The 19603-nt window shown below is 46.2% G+C and overlaps 1 protein-coding gene across 1 annotated transcript in view; it reads right to left on the bottom strand.

Annotated features, from left to right (window-relative positions):
- SLC5A1 (solute carrier family 5 member 1) overlaps nucleotides 1-19603 on the bottom strand; it is a 50116-nt gene that overhangs the window by 3204 nt on the left and 27309 nt on the right. The window contains exons 6-14 of the mRNA XM_019977410.2: nucleotides 13791-13896; nucleotides 12658-12738; nucleotides 11239-11459; nucleotides 10812-10947; nucleotides 9476-9583; nucleotides 6894-7044; nucleotides 4025-4193; nucleotides 2730-2945; nucleotides 918-1023 (exon numbers count right to left, since the gene is read on the bottom strand). Coding sequence (XP_019832969.2) covers nucleotides 918-1023; nucleotides 2730-2945; nucleotides 4025-4193; nucleotides 6894-7044; nucleotides 9476-9583; nucleotides 10812-10947; nucleotides 11239-11459; nucleotides 12658-12738; nucleotides 13791-13896 — 1294 coding nt within the window. The remainder of the gene's footprint in view (nucleotides 1-917; nucleotides 1024-2729; nucleotides 2946-4024; nucleotides 4194-6893; nucleotides 7045-9475; nucleotides 9584-10811; nucleotides 10948-11238; nucleotides 11460-12657; nucleotides 12739-13790; nucleotides 13897-19603) is intronic.

Raw genomic sequence — 19603 nt, 5'->3', positions numbered from 1 at the left:
ACAGAAACTGAGGAAAACATTGCTCCATGATCAGGATAAGTCTCTAAGCATTGACTAAGCATTATCTTAGAGCTCTGAAGAACTGATGCTTTCAATGGTGGTGCCAGAGATGACTCTTAGAGTTCCTTGGACAGCAAGGAGATCAAACCAGTCAACCCTAAACAAAATCAACCCTGAATATTCATTGGAAGGACTGGTGCTGAAGCTGAAACTCCAATACTTTGGTCACCTGGTATGAAGAGTTGATTTATTGGAAAGACCCTGCTGCTGGAGGAGATTGAAGGCAAAAAGAGAAGAGGGTGGCAGACGATGAAATGATTGGATGGCATCACCAACTCAATGGACAGGAGTTTGAGCAAAATCCAGGAGAGAGTGAGGGCAGGGAAGCCTTGTGGGCTGCAGTCCACAGGGTCGCAAAGAATCAGAAACAACTTAGTGACTGAACAACAAACAACAAGCATTATCTTGGTGGACTTGCAGGGAAATCTGATATTTTAAACACGGTATGGTAAGCCAGCAAGACACAAGACCCTAAGAGCCTCTATCTCATCCCCCTGATATCACTAGAACTGACCATAGCTGGTTCCAACTGCTTTCAGTTTATAGGCTAGTGTCTTCCCTTATCCCTAGACAAGCCCCAAACCAAGTCAGAGTGGTGAATAGCTCACCTGTGCTTACTCACTGAGCACTGTAAACCAAAAAGGGAGGAGCTAGGACGACTGTGCATCCCCCTCCTCCCCTTGACAAGGCCTTGAGTAAACTGCCCAAAACCCATTTATCCGTCTCACCCCATACCCCACTCCTCACTCCCCTCCAGAAGAGAGATCTGAGCTTTGAAGGCACTTGGTGAAGGCTTCAGTAAGGTGGTCTTGTGGTTAGAGGAGTAGCTTGGGAATGGGCTCTGAGCCGCAAATCACCTATTTCTAAGGCATCCTCCCGGGCATCTTGAACGTCCTCGTCTTCTGCATCCAGGTCAATACGCTCCTCTTTGCTGTTACGCAGGCTCCAGCACAGACGGTAGAGCTGTGGAGAAAGCAGAACAGGTTACCAGGAAGATCCAAGCAGTGTCCTGGGCCAAGAAGTTGGGAGAACAAAGAGATGTGTGTCGAGAAAGGAAAAGGAATGTGGCTCTCAACTCTATCAACACAGATAACAGTTCCCATCCACAGCACTATCTCTGAATATGTTGGGAACATGGATATAAATCATACACATGCACATACCATCCCCTAGGATATGGGCATATTCAGAGGCTAAGAGACTGTCATGAGCATAGAAATGTTTTGAATGAATGATCTCTTGTTACATATGATAAATGAATTTGTTCCCTTTAGCACTCATGCTAGGAAACAAGGCCAGGCACCCATTTATCCAGACCAGCAGTGTAAGTAAGATCAGATTTTTATACCATATTAATTGTAGACTCATGAGCCAGTTAGAATAGGAAGAGCTGGAGGTATACTTTCTATTGACATGAAACCAGAAACTACTTTATTTCAAGAAGCATGGAACTAAATGTATTTGAGGCTACAATACTTTCAAAAACTGAGGCATCAACAAGCAATTAATACAACATAAAGAGGGTCTGTGACAGATTTGGCCAATAACTGTGACAGCAGTTCTGCTGCTATAAAAGCAATCTTTGTTTGACATTAAGGTTGGTCACAGTTTTGAAAATTTGGCCATGAGGTTAAAGGTCTGTTAGGGATTCCTGTTTTTGTGTATGCATGAGAAAGGGCCTAGCAAAACCCTTTCTCTTTCTCTTCAGACAAATGTGATCTCGGGTTAACTCTCTAGCTCTGTTCCCTGGAAACCTGAAAAGGGTGGAATGCTAGCTGTGCTGGGTTACCAGACTTCACTGCTTATGGTAAAAAGTGCCCCATAATTGGTCATCTTCATCTGCATTGGGAGGGCTGCAAACATTCCCTAAACCAAGGGCGACATCTAGAGCCAAAGAAGAGAACTTGTCATCTGTGAAGTTGTGAATCAATTAGACTTTGATACTGTTTGAAATTTCTTAAATTCCATGGGCAACTGTTTGGAGGCTTCATTGGGGGAAAAAAAAATAAAGGGTATATCATGCTTCAGATTTCCCTCAGCGTGGTGATTTTTACACCTAGGTATGTCCCTTGCCGGGACCTTTGGAAGCTATGACCTAGAGACTATTATAAGAAATATGCATTCCTATCTGGGACAGAAGCATCCAAGCTGGGGTAACCTTGGGTCAGCCCATGTGATTTCATTGCCGTGCACCTGAGCCGTCACTCGGGCAGCAGGATCCAGAGGCCAGTCCCTTGGGCTGAAACACGGCCTGCTGAAGACACCCTTGACACTGCTCTGCTGGCAAACCGTGTTTCCTGTCCTGTCCTTCTGTGCACGCTCAGTTGCTAAGTCATGTCTGACTCTCTGCAACACCATGGGCTGTAGCCCATCAAATTCCTCTGTCCATAAAATCTCCCAGGCAAGAATACTGGAGTGGGTTGCTATTTCCTCCTCTGGGGCATCTTCCCGACACAGGGGTCGAACCCAGGTCTCCTGCATTGCAGGTGGATTCTTTACCACTGAGCCACCTGGGAAGCCCTTGTGTCCTTTTGCATGACACCAAAGACAAGGACAGCCTATTTTAGTCATGAGAGTAAGAGACCTCTAACTGAGCCAAAGCAATCAAGTTGAGTGCTGCAGCATGAACATGAAACCAGGGCAGGACAGCCTCCTACACGGATACTCACATGCACATCTGCAATGGGCTTGGTGAAGAGGGAGACAGCCAGGATGACGATGATAGTAATGACAAAGAGGATGATGGCAAAGTACAAGTAGTGCACACCACAGATAATCGTGGGACAGTTGCTGGGCTCCATGCAGCTCCCGGTTCCATAGGCAAACTCGGTAATCATACGGGACACCCCGATCAAAAATCCTATGATCAATCCCCAAAAGGCTCCCTGTGAAAGAAAAGCCTGGTTAATGAACACTGTATTTGGGAAACAGCTGTGCATTCACTGGGGGACAGAGACAAAAGAATAACAGTGAGAGAAATACAAGCTCCAGGCCATCTGAGACAGGAACACTGTGGTTCAGAACATGCCTAGGAATGTTACATCAGGCCTTCAGTGGCTCTGTTCACCACCTTTTAGTAACTCGACTTGGTATTTACATGTGCTTAGTTGCTCAGTCATGTCCAACCAACTCTTTTGCGACCCCATGGACCTGCCAGGCTCCTCTGTCCATGGGCTTTTCCAGGAAAGAGTACTGGATTGGGTTGCCATTTCCTCCTCCAGGAGAACTTCCCAATGGAGGGATTGGACCCATGTCTCCTACACCTTCTGCACTGGCAGGTGTATTCTTTACCACTGATCTACCTGGGAAGCCCTTGGTTAGAACACCACCCAAGTTCTCAGTGCCAAAAAAATCCCTTTAACTTTAAAAATGCTTTGAATTTCTCTACCTGCAGCTACCATTACCATCAGATTCCAGATTTAGGTACATTCAGTTATAACACAATTACTTGAGAGCTAATCTGTATTCCTTGAAGACTTGGGAAAGAAATTGGGTCTCTTAGAGGAAGAGGAGAAAGGAACTTTTCCATCAGCCCCTTTCATAGATCCAAAGTCCCCTCACCCTTATCCCTATCTGGCTGGAGTATCACTTCTTGGTCCTTCACTGGGCCCTGAGAAGTGCTGGCTGGAAAACCTAGCCCCCTGCAGAACCCAGGAGGTAGCCTGTGCTAGCACTTCCTATGGAGCTGTTTGCCCAGAAGCTACAAGCTTCCCAGAAAGTGCCACACAGTCAGAATCACCCAGAGTAGATGGAAAACACACAGCATTACTTGGGACTTAATTTAGAACCTGCAGCAAGGAGGAGGAAAGTCCCAAGGTCCCTGGAGGATTTTCCATATAAACCTTCTCCAGCGCCTTCATTCCTGCTCAAGATCTCTGGGAGTAGAATTCCTCCCAGAGAATATACAAATCCAGATGGGAATCTCTGTTCCCGAATGACTTTTCTAGACATTTGTGATACCTACCGGCTCATTGACTCTCTTGCAGAAAATAGCAAGCAGGAAGACTGCTGCGATGGGTGGTCCCAAGTAACTGGTGATGGACTGGATGTAGTCGAAGAGCTGTCCACTCTGTGCTGACTGCACGATGGGCACCCAGGCGATGCTGACACCAATCAGCACCAGCATGAACAACCTGAAATCAAGCCCCACAGCAGGGTGTCAACAAGTGGCTCCACTGGAATAGTTACAGATGGATAGAGAAACTACCTGCAATACAGCAGACTCAGGCTCAATCCCTAGATCAGGAAGATCCCCTGGAGAATGAAATGGCAAATACACTCCAGTATTCTTGCCTGGGAAATCCCACGTACAGAGGAACCTGGAGGGCTACATGCCATGGGGTCACAAAGAGTCAGATGTGACTGAGCGACTGAACAACAGCACCAGTAAAGATAGATAGAAAGGTTTATATGACCAGAGCAGAGAAAAGTAATTAGCAAATTCATTGAGACTCTCTTCTTCTGTATTCTGCTCCTTCAGGAGCTTCCCTTGTGCCTCAGACAGTAAAGAATCCACCTGCACTGTGGGAAACATGGGTTTGATCCCTGGGTGGGGAAGATCCCCTGGAGGAGGGCATGGCAACTCACTCCAGTATTCTTGCTTGGAGAATCCCCATGGACAGAGGAGCCTGGTGGGCTACAGTCCATGGGGTCGCAAAGAGTCAGACAAGCACATAGCACTGCTCCTTCAGTGCCTATAAGTAAAATGCACTTGATTTTCGATAGTAAAGTAGACCCACTAACCACCAGGAAAGAATCCATTTTGAGAGGCAGTGGAGTTTAGGAACAAAGGTGTGGACTTTGGAGGCAGTCTCCTTTTTTTTTTTTTTAGCCATGCCTCATGACTTATGGGATCTCAGTTTCCCAACCAGGGATTGAACTTGCACCCTTGGCAGTGAGAACACGGAATCCTAACCACAGGACCACCTGGGAATTCTCTGGAAGTTAAAGTGAAGTCAATCAGTTGTGTCCGACTCTTTGCAACCCTATGAACTGTAGCCCACCATGCTCCTCCATCCATGGGATTTTCCAGGCAAGAATACTGGAGTGGATTGCCATTTTCTTCTCCAGGGGATCTTCCCAACCCAGGGATTGAACTCAGGTCTCCCACACTGCAGGAAGGCTCTTTACTATCTTAACCACCAGGGAATCCCTAGCTTTCCTCCTTTTGAGTTTTACTTCAAGTCCTGAAAAGATGGGATGCGTGCTCAGTTTTATATGACTCTTCGCAACCCCATAGACTGTAGCCTTCCAGGTTCCTCTGCCCTTGAGATTTCCCAGGGAAGAATACTAGAGTGGGTTGCCATTTCCTCCTTCAGTGGATCTTCCTGACCCGGAGATCAGACCTGAGTGTCCTGGAATTTCTGCATTGGTAGAGAGATTCTTTACCACTGAATCACCTGGGAAAGATGGAAGGGTTCCTTTTAATCTCGATTTAATTAGAAAGAAGGCAGTGGTTCTCTTATCTCTTGAATTTAAGGCAGAAGAGTCTTAAGCTAACCTTCACAAAGTAGTGTTCTTGCTCACATATTTCTCCCTCTAAAGTACCCCTCCCGTTGCCTCCCATTTACTCAGATCCTATCCACCATTTAGACATAGATTGTGGTCTCCCTCCCCCAGGAGTCTTGCTCAGCTACTGACTAGTACAGTCATCTCTCCCTTCTCTGAGCCTGAGATTGCTCTTACAGGCACCACAGCACAGTATAGAATTGTTTCTTGTAACTGTAAGCTTATTGAAGACAGGGACAAACCCCAGAGCAGCAACCATTGGATGCACAAAAAGTGTGAGCCCCAGCACAATCTCAGGGCCAAGAGATCCAGCCCTGAGTAAAGCAATAAAACGATTTTCTTTCTGTGTTGCATCTTGAGTCTTATACGTAGCAGAGAATGCCAGTAAACATCTTTCAGAGGAAAACCCTGTCAGGGAGCCATGCTGCTTCCTGTGAAGCAGAGGGCAGACTCTGGCCCAGTCTGGCCTCCCCTGGGTGCCAGGTGTCTCATCGCCTGCAAGGGGCCCGTCATGTTCCTTTCCTTCCTTTGCCCCAATCTTGCTCATGAGATTTAGGAGGCGGCAGCACTCCCTGGGAAACTTTCCCTGGACAGACATCCCAGGGACTTCTTCACCTGCCCTGAGGAGGTTGGCCTGCCTTTGCCCCCCAGAGAGACACAGCAGAGCTTCTGCTGGTCCTCTATCAGAGCCTCTGCTCCATGGATAATCGAGATAACGGGCACATCTGGCCCACAGATCCATACTTACTGTGTCCATTAGCCCACTTAACAATAACAAGTGTGCACAGAGTACGGTGTTTTAGACTGTGCAAAGCATATTCACAAGCATAGCATCACCTGACCCTCACAACAGTCCTGTAAAATGCTACAGCAAAGGGTCAAGGCATTGGAGGCACCTGGGCCTAAAAGACGTCCAGAGAGGAGAGTTGCAGTGTGCAGGCCTGAGGAAGACAGTGTGGGATGGTATACAGTGCCTAGACAAGGACTCGGTTGGCCGTGGGTTCCAGTCCTAGCTCTGCTGCTGTCCAAACTTCCTTATTTAGGCATGACAAGCCTCATTTTGTTCACCGATGAACTGAGGTTAGATTAATGATCCCCGATGTTGTTTCGTGCTCCAGATTAAATGATCTCTGATGTCATTTCACGTTCCAGAGGGACACTGTTTCAGTGATCTTGGATTTAAAGTTAAATGCCACTGAGAGCAATATAACTTGCCACAGTGGTTACTCTCATTCTACCCAGCATCTCCCAGTCTTCCCCATCTTGAGGGAACCTCTCTGGTCATTCAAGTGTTCGTGGGGCTTGACAGGGGCAGCTGTACTCACCGTCCTGCGATCATGAGCTCTTTCTCAGAGGCTTTCTTCCGGATCTTGGTGTAGATGTCCATGGTGAAGAGGGTGCTGGCACTGTTGAAGATGGAGGTCAGCGAGCTCATGAGCGAGGCCAGCATGACCGACAGCATCAGGCCTCGCAGTCCTGGGAGAAAAGGAGGCTCTAAGTGGTACATGCAGCATTTCAGCTCTTCTGTGCTTGAAAGGTGTGACAACTCAAGGTTCTTTGCCTTCTGACACCATGCCATATTATTTGATTTATCTCTCCAGAGAGATCAGATGTTTTAAGGAATGGACTGTGTCTTTAAATTATATTGGAAGTCCACAGCAGTCAACAGAGCTAGGGACAAAGTATACATGCAGTAAATGCTTTCCAGCTGGATTGCCGGTGGTAGTGGGAGTGATGGTAGCGTGTGTGTGTGTGTGTGTGTGTGTGTGTGTGTGTTTCCATCTGAGCTTTTATAAGGTCTCTCATCTGAGAGATTAATGATAATGGGGAAATATTTAAACTAGGATTCAAAAGATGAGGTTTCAAAAAAGTGAAAAGACAGCCATAGAATGGGAGAAAATATTTTCATATATCTGATAACCGTTTTGGAAAACTATTCTATCATCCTCTAGGTATTGTATGTGTAGATAATTTTATAGTTTTGTTTTAATCTACAGCCTAACAAGAAGAAAAATAAAGGTTGCCTATCCTGATCACTTTGTCATTTGTTGGGAGGGTTTTTTAATGGTTCCTCTTGAGAGTCTATCATGTAGACTACAGACTACAGGAGCTATGAAGATCATCCAACTCTCTTATTTTTCAGTCATAGAATAAAATGTTAATAAATAACAATTTATTTAATTAATAACAAAATAAAATTGTTAACATTTCAAGGAATTAGTCTGTAGGGCTTCAAGCCTTAGTTCTGCCCTTTGCTCAGAGTAATTCACCAGTTAATTGCTAAGCTGGGATATAGCTCTCTCCTTGCTGTATCACCTCTTATCAAGCTCACATTCATTTATTCACTCAACAAATATTTGTCGAACGTAATTTTACAGCAGTCCAGGAAACAGATAATGGCATATCAGAGTAGCATGATGGAGACAACAAGAGGAGGTAGATGAATATAAGGAGATAACATAGGAGATAACATTGACACACTTTGGTGAGGGATTGGTGGGGTAATATTTACCAGCTAAGTGAAGAAGACTGAATCCGCAAATGAGATTTAAAAGGAGTAGCTGGAAAGGATGAGGAGAAAACAGGAGAGGATAGTATTATAGAATCCAAGAGGAGGGGATAACTCAAGAAAGAGGAGTGATCAATAATGCTGAATGCTACTGAGGAACATATGGAAAATATCTATTTGATCTAGCATAGGGAGGTCACTGGGGAATCTGGTGTTTACAGAAGCCAGATTCCAGCCAAAAAGACTGGCAATAGTTTGTGCAGACACAATATTTTGTCTTGCATGCCACGCAGCTTTCTATCATGCACAATTCACTCCGGTGTAGTGTTCAGAGCTACCTCACTCAGGATCTGCAGGTCTAAGAAAACAGCATAAACACCCCAACAGAGGCAAGAATCCCAGCCAGAACTCTAAAAGAGCCATGATTCTTGCTAACTGCAACCTTAATTAATAAGCAGCCCAGCTCAGTGGAATTGTTAACTATTACTCCTATTTTTATAGAAGTTGAATACAAACGATTTGCCCAAGGTCATATATCAACTCTGTGGTTAAAAAAAAAAATTCCTCAGTTCTCACCTTCAGCAGAGTTAACCATGCCAGACACTGAGTTACTGCATGACCTTAGAAAATCACTTTCTCTAGGCCTCAATTTTCCCAACTGTAAAATGAACAGGTTTGACTAGATGATCTTCATGTTTCCTTTCAGTAAAAAAAAATGTTGTTTATTCTAAATTTTCCTGATAAATACCTTTGAATTTTTGGTCTCCAGGGGCCCCTAACCTAAAGAGATTTCCATGCCTTGAGCCAGCATTAGATTTTCAATCAACATTAAGATGAACAGTAAACACACAGGCCTACCCCGAAACTAACTATTCTGGACTGTAAGTGCTCACCCTCCTGGATTCCACATTCTCTATAGTGAGATGCCCCCTTGTATCTGATCTACCTACTGCCTTGGACTTCCTCATTCTAGAGCTAAAATCGCTCTTTGCCCTTCTCTCCATGTTTTTCCCTGGAAAAACCTAGGTGTCAATTCATTCTCCAGGTAGAATTCCATTTAGTTCAAGCCTCATGTTAATGTCTGTTGGAGAGCGTCAAAAGACCTTAGAGCATGAAAAAGTTGTGTTTTTTCCCTAACACATTTTCAGATGGGCTCCTTCCCATGCCTCACTGATGGATGAGTGCCAGGACTCACAGAGCCCAACCAAGCCAGAGGTCTGCTTCCCACTGAAGCAAAGACAAATTCAAATACTGAGGACCCCAGAGTGAGACTCTCTCCCCTAGACCCCCAGGCTCAGAAACAGCTTTGCTCCAGAAGGCCCACAGACAGTTACATAGATAGAGCCCAGGTCCAATCAGCCTCCCAAGAGAGACCCTGCCAGCCAAGACAGCTCTCACCATTGGGCATGAGCTCCACCACCAAGGTCGGGTAGGCGATGTTGGTACAGCCAACCTTGGTGCCGCAGTATTTCTCACACTCTGAGGGGACGGTGCAGGCAACTTTCTCTGAGGAGAGATGAAGAGTCATGTCAGCAAGCAGACATCAGAAATGTTTCCAAGATTCAATTCACCTTGTTAAGCAGGCGTGAGTGCTAGGTGCTCACTCATGTCTGACTCTTCGGGACCCCATGGACTGTAGACCACCAGGTTCCTCTGTCCATGGGATTTTCCAGGCAAGAAAATCAGTGGTAGCCATTTCCTTATATAGGGGATCTTCCCAGCCCAGGGATCTAATGTGCATCTCCTGTGTCCACCCATTGCGCAGGTGAATTCTTTACCACTAGCGCCACCTAGGACAGCGCTTCAAACAGGACATTCCTGCCCACAGCCCTGAAGTGGTTTCACAAAGAATGCAGCCCCCAAGAAGCCCTTCTATGCCATCCCCCTACCCTGCTGGTCCTGACCATCCCAAGCTCTGCCTGGGGAGGAAAGACAGCTGCTAGGCAGAGGACGGAAAAGCGAAGAAATGCTTAGGGAGGAAAGCAGAGGGAATAGTCCCCAGACTTTAGCTAGCTACAGATGTGAAAATCAGACCGTAAAGAAGGCTGAGCACCTTCGAATTGTGGTGCTGGAGAAGAGCCTTGACAGTCCCTTGGACTTCAAGGAGATCAAACCAGTGAATCCTAAAGGAAATCAACCCTGAATATTCATTGGAAGGACTGATGCTGAAGCTGAAGCTCCAGTACTTTGGTCACTTGATGGGAAGAGTCAACTCATTGGAAAAGACCCTGATGCTGGGTCAGATTGAAGGCAAAAGGAGAAGGGGGCGACAAAGGATGAGATGGTTGGATGGCATCACCAACTCAATGGACATGAGTTTGAACAGACTCTGGGAGATGGTGAAGGACAGGGAAGCCTGGCATGTTGCAGTCCATGGGGTCGCAAAGACTCAGACAGGATTTAGCAACTGAACAGCAGCACACCACCATAACCTGGCAGTGTGGGGGACACTGAGCAAAAGATGAGTAAATGTTAGCTAGAAGAAGCCTTAGCTAAGGCATGCCATGACTTCAGAGAATCTGCAAAACGGGAAACCGTAATTGTCCGTGTAAAGAACCAGGGAACACAATTACACAAGTTCTGTGACCTCAAGTCACTCAATGTCTGGGGCAGGGGGGACAATAATGCTTCGTAATCACGGCAAGAAAAGAAGAGGGCAGAAAAAAGGAAGAGGGAGCCATGGGGGTTTTCAAAGTGGGAAAGAGAGGTTGGCGAGTCCAGCAGAAGATGTCACCTGTGAACAGGATGCGGCTGATCATCCCTGGCATCACCATGAGGAACATGGGCAGCAGCTTCATGTACCCACACATGATGCAGCCGGCCTTCACGTGTGACATGTTTTTGGCGGAGAGGCAGCGCTGCACAATGACCTGCCAGGGAAAGCCCAGTGAGGGGGTGTAAGCAAGAGGCCCCGCAACATGGTCTGACCACCCCAGCTCCCACCACCACCCCGGGTCGTCAGCCTGGCACTCCCACATCACCAAGACTCAGCGGTCCTCAGACCACAGGAGCCTGGCACTCCCACATCACCAAGACTCAGCGGTCCTCAGACCACAGGAGCCTGCCCTGCCTTCCCAACCCACAAGCTGCACAAAAGGCAGGAGGCTCTGCAGCACTCTGGGCAAGACCCTCTCTCCTCCCAGGCCCAACAGCAGGGGTACCTGGTCTGTGCACCAGTACCACAGGGAGATGATGGTCAGCCCAAAGATGAGCCCAGGCCAGGGCAGGTCTCCCTTGAGAGGATCGCGGAAGATGTGGAAGGAGTCAGCCCTCGGGGTGTAGCACTCTGCCTTGACGGTGGTGTTTCCATAAGAGGTCACAGTTGGAATGGCATTCATGTATTTTGTCACGAAGGCACCATACCCTCCCACTTCGTGGAAAGCTGGAAAACATTGGTGACGAAAGTCAACTCCCTGAAACTCTCAGCTCTTCACAGCAGCTTCTCCTGTGGATGCCTGAGAAGCCCACAGCCAGAACTTGCACTGTGCAATCTTGGGCAAGTCATCGTCCCATTCTGGGCCTCGGCTTTCTCATCCATAGAATGGGATTATTAACCCTGCCCAGCCCCATCAGGGACTGCTGTGTGGGTCCAGAGCAATAACCTGTGAGAGTACTGCAACCATGAGCTTCTTTACAAAGGGCAAGTATTTGAACTATTAAAAGATAGACCTTGCTTTTGAACCAGATTCAGAGATTCTGCTTTCCCCCTCACCACCTGCTATTTGCAGTGGCCTTTGGGATCCTGGACACAGACTAGGCAGCCCCCCATCCCAGCAGTGTGGTGGGATGGAAGAGGATGGGTGAGGAAGTCGGGGGCTCTGCCGCACCTTGGCTGTGGGAATAAGGTATTCCAGCCCCTGCCCTGCAGAATGAGGCATTCCTTTCTCCTCCCCCAGTCTCCTGAGGACACCAAGGAAAACCAAATGGAAGCTCTTGGAAAATACAGCATAGAGAATAAGAGGCTTCACAGGACACCCAGAAAGCATGGGCTCCCTTAAAAATAAAATGGTATTTTATATCCTCACATAACAAGTACCTCTATTTGCATGGTTTTCAGTCTTGTCCTTAGGATTTTAAGACAAATAAAATTTCAAAACTAGGGGGACAGGGACTACAGAGTTGCTGAATTCTTTTTGTGTGTGTGTCAAATAGGGAAGTAAGTAAGAAAATGGTCAATTCACAAAAGAAAGGACATTTAACCTTAAAATGTAGATGACACAATCCAAGATTTAAGATGTGACATTTAAATATATTTAGTCTGATAGATATTTAGCCTTATCTTTTTTTTTTTTTTTGGTCCAGTTTCTCTGTGGAGAGAAGACCATGACATCAGAGGCCCACGCTGGGGCCCACTAGCCCAGATTGTACAGAGAGGGCAGCAAGGAATCCAGATGTTGCCTGGGCCAGACCCAACCTGAGACCTCCAGGGCTGGGGGAGGTGTCCCCCACACACCACGGTGATGGCCAATCCAGGCCAGTCCACTCCCCCAGGGAGCACAGAGTGTGCCCAGTTCACTGCCCAGGCCAGTGGCCTCTAACTCTGCCTCCCCACCTCCTCAGCCTGCCCCTGCCCCACTTACCAAACCCAGTCAGGATGAAAGACCCCAGGAGCATAATCACCGTCTGCAAGGTGTCTGTGTAAATCACAGCCGCCAGGCCCCCTAAGAGCAAAGGATGCGATGTGTCTGACCTTAGCTGGGAGGGCACCCCGTCGGCCCACCTCCTTTCCCCACCCTCTCCCCCACTCCCACTCCTCTCCCTCTGCACGTCTTCTGCACCCCTCAGTCACCCTTCTGTCCTCCCTCCTGCCCTCCTTTGTCCTGTGACAGCTGTCTGCCACGCACATGTCCCAGTAGCTCCACTTTTCACAGAAAGGCTGGGAAGGCCTTGGAAAGAAAGTTGTCCCTATTTGAGGATGGAGAGTTTGATGTGATGGTTTAAGCCAGGAGAAGCATCTGTCACAGACAAAGCAGGGAAGAGCAAAGAGCTGACAGCTCACAAGATGGCTGGGGACAGGAGCAAATCAGCACATTTCAAAGGCGACTTGCATGTCCACTCTTTGTTTTCTCAGACCATCTGAGCACTTGTCCCCGGCACTATGGGGCTCCAGCTCGGCAGCAAGTTCCATCTCCGACCCTGCCTGCCCCTAATCAGAGTAGAGCAACACCTCTGCAAATGTGCCCCCAATGGCTACTAATGTCTCCAGCTTCTCCAGTCACATCTTGAGTCTTCCTCTAAAATCTGTGTGTGTCACTACCCTCCTTCCTCCCTATAGTGCCCCTCACCCCCTGTCGTGTCAAACCCAAGGTCCCTGTCAAATGACTTTCAAGACCCCCACACTGTGACCCCACTGCAGCCATCAGGTCTTACCACCTACACCCCCACCCTCAACTACTTCCCACTGAGCACCCTCCTCCCGCAGGACGCAGCCACTTGCTCACCCTGCCCAGCCCCGCCACTCCCGCTCCTGACTCCCTTGTTCCCGCCTCTCCCTGCACCTGGCCCTCCCGCTCTGCTTCTCCCGACTAGGCCAAGCTCTCTCCTGTTCCCACCAACACTGGGTTTTTCTGGGGCACCTACAACTGTTTGCTCAAACTGTCTCCCGGGTGGATCTCTTCCTCGGGAGGAGAACCCACATCTCCTCCGGCCTTTCACCCTTCACAAGTGCCTAACCCTGAGCTGGGCTGGGGCTGAGCCATTCGAGGGGACTCACCTGTGATTGTGTAAAGGGCGGTGATTGCCAATAAGATAAAGATGGCCAGGTAGAGATCCAGGCCCAAGGCCAAGTTGATGAATATGGCCCCAGAAAAGATGTCTGCCTGGAAGGAGAGGAGAGGTGGGTTTGGGGTGAGAGACACCAGCTGAGGCACGTCTGTCAGCTGCAGGGACAGGTAGGAGGGCTTGGAGAGGTTAGCAGAAACCGACTCCTAAGTCATGTTAAAGCCTGTGATTTCTGGGGCCCCACGCTGGCCCACAACCCCTTAACCTTTGGCTGAAATTTCACAATTAGTGGTTCATATCCTTATCCCCAGTTGAGAATATGAAAGACAAACAGCACACAATTCCATGTATATGAGGTTTCTAAAATAGTCAAACTCATAAAATCTGGGGCTGGAATGGCTGTTACTAGGGGCTGGGGGAAGGTGGAGTTATTAATCAACAGGCATAATCTCTCAGTTAAGTAAGCGGAATAAGCTCTAAAGATCTGCCCCAATTTGCACCGGGTCAACAATATGTGTTGTACACTCAGAATCTGTCAAGAGGTTGGATGGCAAGCTAAGTGTTCTGACCACAATAAAAGTAAAAACGAAAAACGAAAGGAGGACTTCCCTGGTGGTACGGTGGATAAGACCCCACCTGCCAATGCAGGGGACACTGGTTCAATCCCTGTCTGAGAGGACCCCACAAGCCACAGAGCGACTACTGAGCCTGTGTGCTGCAGCTACTGAAGCCCACGTGCCTAGAATCTGTGCTCTGCAATGAGAGAAGCCGCCGCAATGAGAAGCCTGCGAGCTGCAGCAAGGAGTGGCCCCCGCTCACTGCAACTAGGGAAAGCCCAAACGCAGCAACGAACACCCAGCACAACCAAAAAATAACAATTAATTAATTAAAAATAAACAAAACTAACAGAAATAATAGAAAAATAAGAATATGTATGAAAGAACAAAAGGATATGAACACCTGAAAGACAGTCCTGCTCTATTCCTGAATTTCCCAAAAAGCTTCACTCAAGATGATAATAAATATTCCATGATTAAAAAAAAAAAGAATTCTGTAAAAGAGGCCTGTGAAATGCTGAATTAAAGAAAGTTAAGGCCGTTTCTTTACCACACAACTTCTCTGAGCCTTCAGTACACTGTGAATCCCCAGGAGAGAAATGTAGTAAATGACCCTTAACAAACTCACTCAACTGTGGAACTCTGTGTGCCAAGGAACAACTATTAACACCTTGAGGTGCCTCACAACCCACTTTGTGGGCTGCTGCTGTGAACTGTTACCCTTCATTTACACCTCAATGTAAAATGTTTATTAGATCTACTCCCAAATACAAGTGTGAGTGCTGGAGTCTGTGAGAGAGAAAAATACCCTCACCCTGGAATGGAGAGAGATGTAAACACCACCATAATTTTATCTACTCTGTCTAGATGGGATCCATCTGGATTCAAACACAGCCAGAGCATCACCAAGAAGCTCCTGTGTGACAGGCTTGGTGATAGATGGCTTTATCTAGATTGGAGGTGCCCAACCTCTGGGCCAGTACCTCCGGTCAGATCGATGATGGCATTGGATTAGAAATAAAGTGCACAATAAATGTAATGCACTTGAATCAACTTGAGACCATCCCCTGTCCCCCAGTCCATGGAAAAATTGTCTTCCGTAAAACCAGTCCCTGGTGCCAAAAAGGCTGGAGACTGTGGATGTAGATTATCTCACGTAAGTTTAGGGGGAATCACTCCCTCTTCACTCCTGAATTCACTAGTGCCTGATGCAGTTATTTTTCCCCCTGCCTCCTTTAGCCCCATAAAGAACTTTCTACCCGGCTGGTTGGTGCAGTTAAACCAACAGAGAGCCCTGGAGTCACCCAAAATGAATGTTCGTGTGTTCTCCAAAATACTTCCAGAAGGACAGTATTAAGGGATGATGGTGGTGAACCTTTTGTTTTCAAATCTCTAGATGCAAAAAAACTAGGCTTTCCCTAGATGCAGTGCAAGGACTGTTTTATTGAATAAAACTGAACACATTTCAGAGCATGTAAGGGGCCACCCAGTCAGGCCCTGGGGAAGGGGGTCCTTGCATCTTCTCTTGATTCTTATCGTCACTTCTACTCCTCCTCACAGCTCTTTGGGGCCTCCAGTGGCTCAGGTCCCACCGACCAAATCTCCTATTCCCTGCCTCTTGGTTGGCAGAGAGCTCATCTCACACCAGCTCCGAGCTTCCAGGCTAATTCCTGGCCTCCTCCCCCAAGTCAGGCCTCCTAAGGACCTAGTGCCTTAGCTCCTGGCAGATTCTCTGGTCCCAAGGGACCTACTGTCCCTGTCTTCCCTGGAAGAGGAAGAGAGGCTGATCCAGGACGTGGGGAGAGAGATGGTGATTTAGAAAGAGACCCTGGCCCTTATGGTTGGTGGTGAGAGGACCTGGGTTTTATCACCAGTGCTGCTAGGATAGGTCTGAGTGACCCTGGATAAGACATTTCACCTCTCCCTGTCTCAGTGTTCTTCTCTTTAAAGTGGGAAGTTCTGACTCCCGGGGCTTGTGATTCTCAGTGGCTGGACCTGGAGAAGATCTGCAGCTGAGGAAAGCATTCCCCTCCCAGGTCTGAGACCTCTTCTACCTTGCCTTCTGGAACAGCTAAGGCTGAAGAGGAAGAAAGAGCCCCTGCTGCAAAAAGCCTCGCTACGAGTTAAATGGCCACTCCTGCTAGACTCTGCACTCTGGGCCACGTGGAACTGTGATGAGTGTTCACAAAGTCAGTCTCTCCCCTCTGAGGCCTCTCTACTATCACTAAAGTTATTTCAGTTTGAGGAGTTCCATTCATTGGAATGCTGTTAAATGTGCACACTGTAGATTCAGTGAATTAGCTAATAAGCATAAGTGAGCTATAAAAAGATTACACGCCTGTTTCTCCTGCCTTTAAAATGCCCTTGTTTTATTTTCCAGAGAAGTTAATTTGTAATGCTTTATGACAACAAGCCATAGCAGACTATGATACCCTCATTAATATTTGCCTTGCCATCATTAGTCACAAATAAGTAATGCAATTCCTAAAATAACACTATAAAACAAAGTCTATAGAGACTTTGTTTATGGGAACTGTTGGGCTAATCGAAATCTTGCTCTTATAATATGCACTGTTTCCAGTTAACAGGAAAGATAAAGAATTTCAAGAAAAACTCCCTCATGAATTGGAAAAACTCTTCCTTGGAAAGTTCTTCCTCCTATGAGTCATTCTTAACTTTAAGAATGAATTCTCTCTGCCCTTGGAACCCTGAAAGTCATCAGGTGTGACAAAAGATGTGATAGCTAAGCTTATTCTTAACCCCAGGCACTCTGACATGTCTTGGGGTCTCTTAGGTGCCCACACATTTCTCCACTTCATAAGAACAGTTTTTCCTCCATATCTAGGGGATTTTACAGTTGACCAAGGACTTTTAGATACATACATTGTTCTGATTCTCAAAACAGGGTAACCGGACAAGTAAACTTACTCTACTTTATAAATGAGAGAGAAAAACTCAATGACTTGCTCAAGGGCTAAAATCCAGGTTTTCCATCTCCAAATCCAATGACTTCCCACAACATTCAAAGGTAAATGTCTTCCTTTCTGGAATATTTTCTGCAGAGAGCAAGGTCTTTTTTTAATCGAAAAAAAATGTGTTTACTTCTTTTTAAAATAAAATAATTATGTTGTATGATTTCAAAACAATAGCACAGAAAGGTATACACTGAAAGTTAATACAGTCTTGCTTCTATCACTAAACCCAAAGATGACCACTGTTGAGAGCCTTTCATCCACCAGAGGATTTTTAGGTGGCTGGCTGAAATCTGTGTATCAACTGTTATGCTCCATGGCCCCTAAAAAATAATTGTGAAGATGGAAATATGGGGAAATGTTTACGGTTTGATACTAAGAAGGGGGAGAATGACCACAAAATGGCTTGTGTATTCTGAATGCAGCTCTCTAAAGGAAAACCCACTATAGGCCAAGTCAAACTGTGAAAATGTCTGTGCCATAATTATAGGGTTATGGGTGCTTTTCCCCTCCAGATTTTCTTAAATGCCATCATTATATTTTTCTTACAGTTCCAAAGGTGAGGAAACAGAAATTTAACAACACAATATATTCCCTATGGATATATGAATAATACACATTTTATAGTAAAAATATTCTTAAAATAGACTAGAAGAACACATACCAAGTTCAAGATAATGTTTACCTTTTAAGAAGAAGGAAATGGGGTCCAAAGGTTATAGATGAGCTTTATCTATTATATTTTATTTCTTTTTTTTTTTTAATGATAAGCTATTTAGATCTATAGAATCTTGGTGGTAGTACTAGCTATATTATTTTTGTACTTTACTGTATGTTCAAAGCATTTCACTACTTTTTGATTCATAAAATTTGAGGACTGGATGTGGAATATACCACCAGCTTTGATATAAAAGAACTTGCCTCTAATCCTGTGAGATCAATTATCTCATAGCTCATCCCAAATTGCTCCTTCTCTAAACCCCTCTTAGCCCTTACTAAAGAAGGAAGGAAGGAAATGAGGGGGTGGGGGACACAGAAATTTTTCCCAATGCTGCTAAGCAAAACCAACTTGAAGTGAACTAGACATTTATGGTCCTCTAGACCAGGGGCCAGCAAACTTCTTCTGTAAAGGCTCACATCATACATGTTTTAAGCTTTGCAGGACATACAGTTTCTGTCCAACCTGAGCAAAGCCATCTACTGTTGAAGCATGAAAACAGCCAAAGATGATACATCAATTAACGGGCATGACTGTGTTCCAATAAAACTTTATTTACAAAAACAGGAAGATGGATTTAGCCTTTGAAAGCTTGACTGAACAAGCTCTATGGAACTCACAAGGAACAATAAAATACAAATCCAGTTGGAAACCCTCTTAGAGTAACTAATCTCATTAGCCTTGGGCAGGTTATTTAGTCTTAGTTTTGATGCTTTGAAATTCTGTGGTTTTACATGTATGCATTTGCTGCCCATTCTAGTCTGAGTTGTATCAGAGTATCCAGTAAATTTTGCCTGGCAATGAGGTTTGAGATAGAGAACCCAGTTATTCAAATTTCTCTATTTGTGAGTGAATGCACAAGGTAATAAGCATTCAAAACTTAAGCAAAAGCCAAAGGTCTTATTTTCAACCAAAGATACAGAATAGATAGTAAAGTTGCTATAGAAGTTTATTACAGTTGTGATTTGTGATAAGAGTCCCAGGAAACATACACAGGGATGTTTGGTCATCACAAGTAATTCAAAAAATCTGAGGCTTTATCTCAAGTGATCCTACACATTGAATAAGAGACATGATGCCAGGAAATTTTACAGCACAGAACGCTTCTCTGAACTTGATAAGGCAGGGTGCTAGGGTGGAGTGGGTGGATGGGAAGGAGCCTATAAAATTCTGAGGAATACCTGCTTGTACTGAGTCACTCAGTCACGTCCAACTCTTTGTGACCCCATGGACTATAGTCCACCAGGCTCCTCTGTGCGTGGGATTTTCCGGGCAAGAATACTGGAATGGGTTGCCATTTCCTTCTCCACGGATTGAACCCAAGTCTCCTATATTGGCAGGCAGATTCTTTACCACTGTGCCATCAGAGGAGCGCATGGAGGAATAATCAAGTCTGGGTCTCAGAAACTCAGAGTCCAAAAGGACATGGCCACAAGATGGCAGCCAGAGTCAAGGCTCCACGCCACCTGTGGTCAGTGGCCTGGGCCACGTCTGGGACACTGCACCTGAAATGCATTTCACTTTTTCTCTCCTATCAATTACACGCCTACTGGACCCC

Source organism: Bos indicus, chromosome 17 (assembly GCF_029378745.1).
Source record: "Bos indicus isolate NIAB-ARS_2022 breed Sahiwal x Tharparkar chromosome 17, NIAB-ARS_B.indTharparkar_mat_pri_1.0, whole genome shotgun sequence".
NCBI lineage: Eukaryota > Metazoa > Chordata > Mammalia > Artiodactyla > Bovidae > Bos > Bos indicus.
Note: the sequence above shows the minus strand (reverse complement) of the source record. Positions and strands in the feature narration are given on the sequence as shown.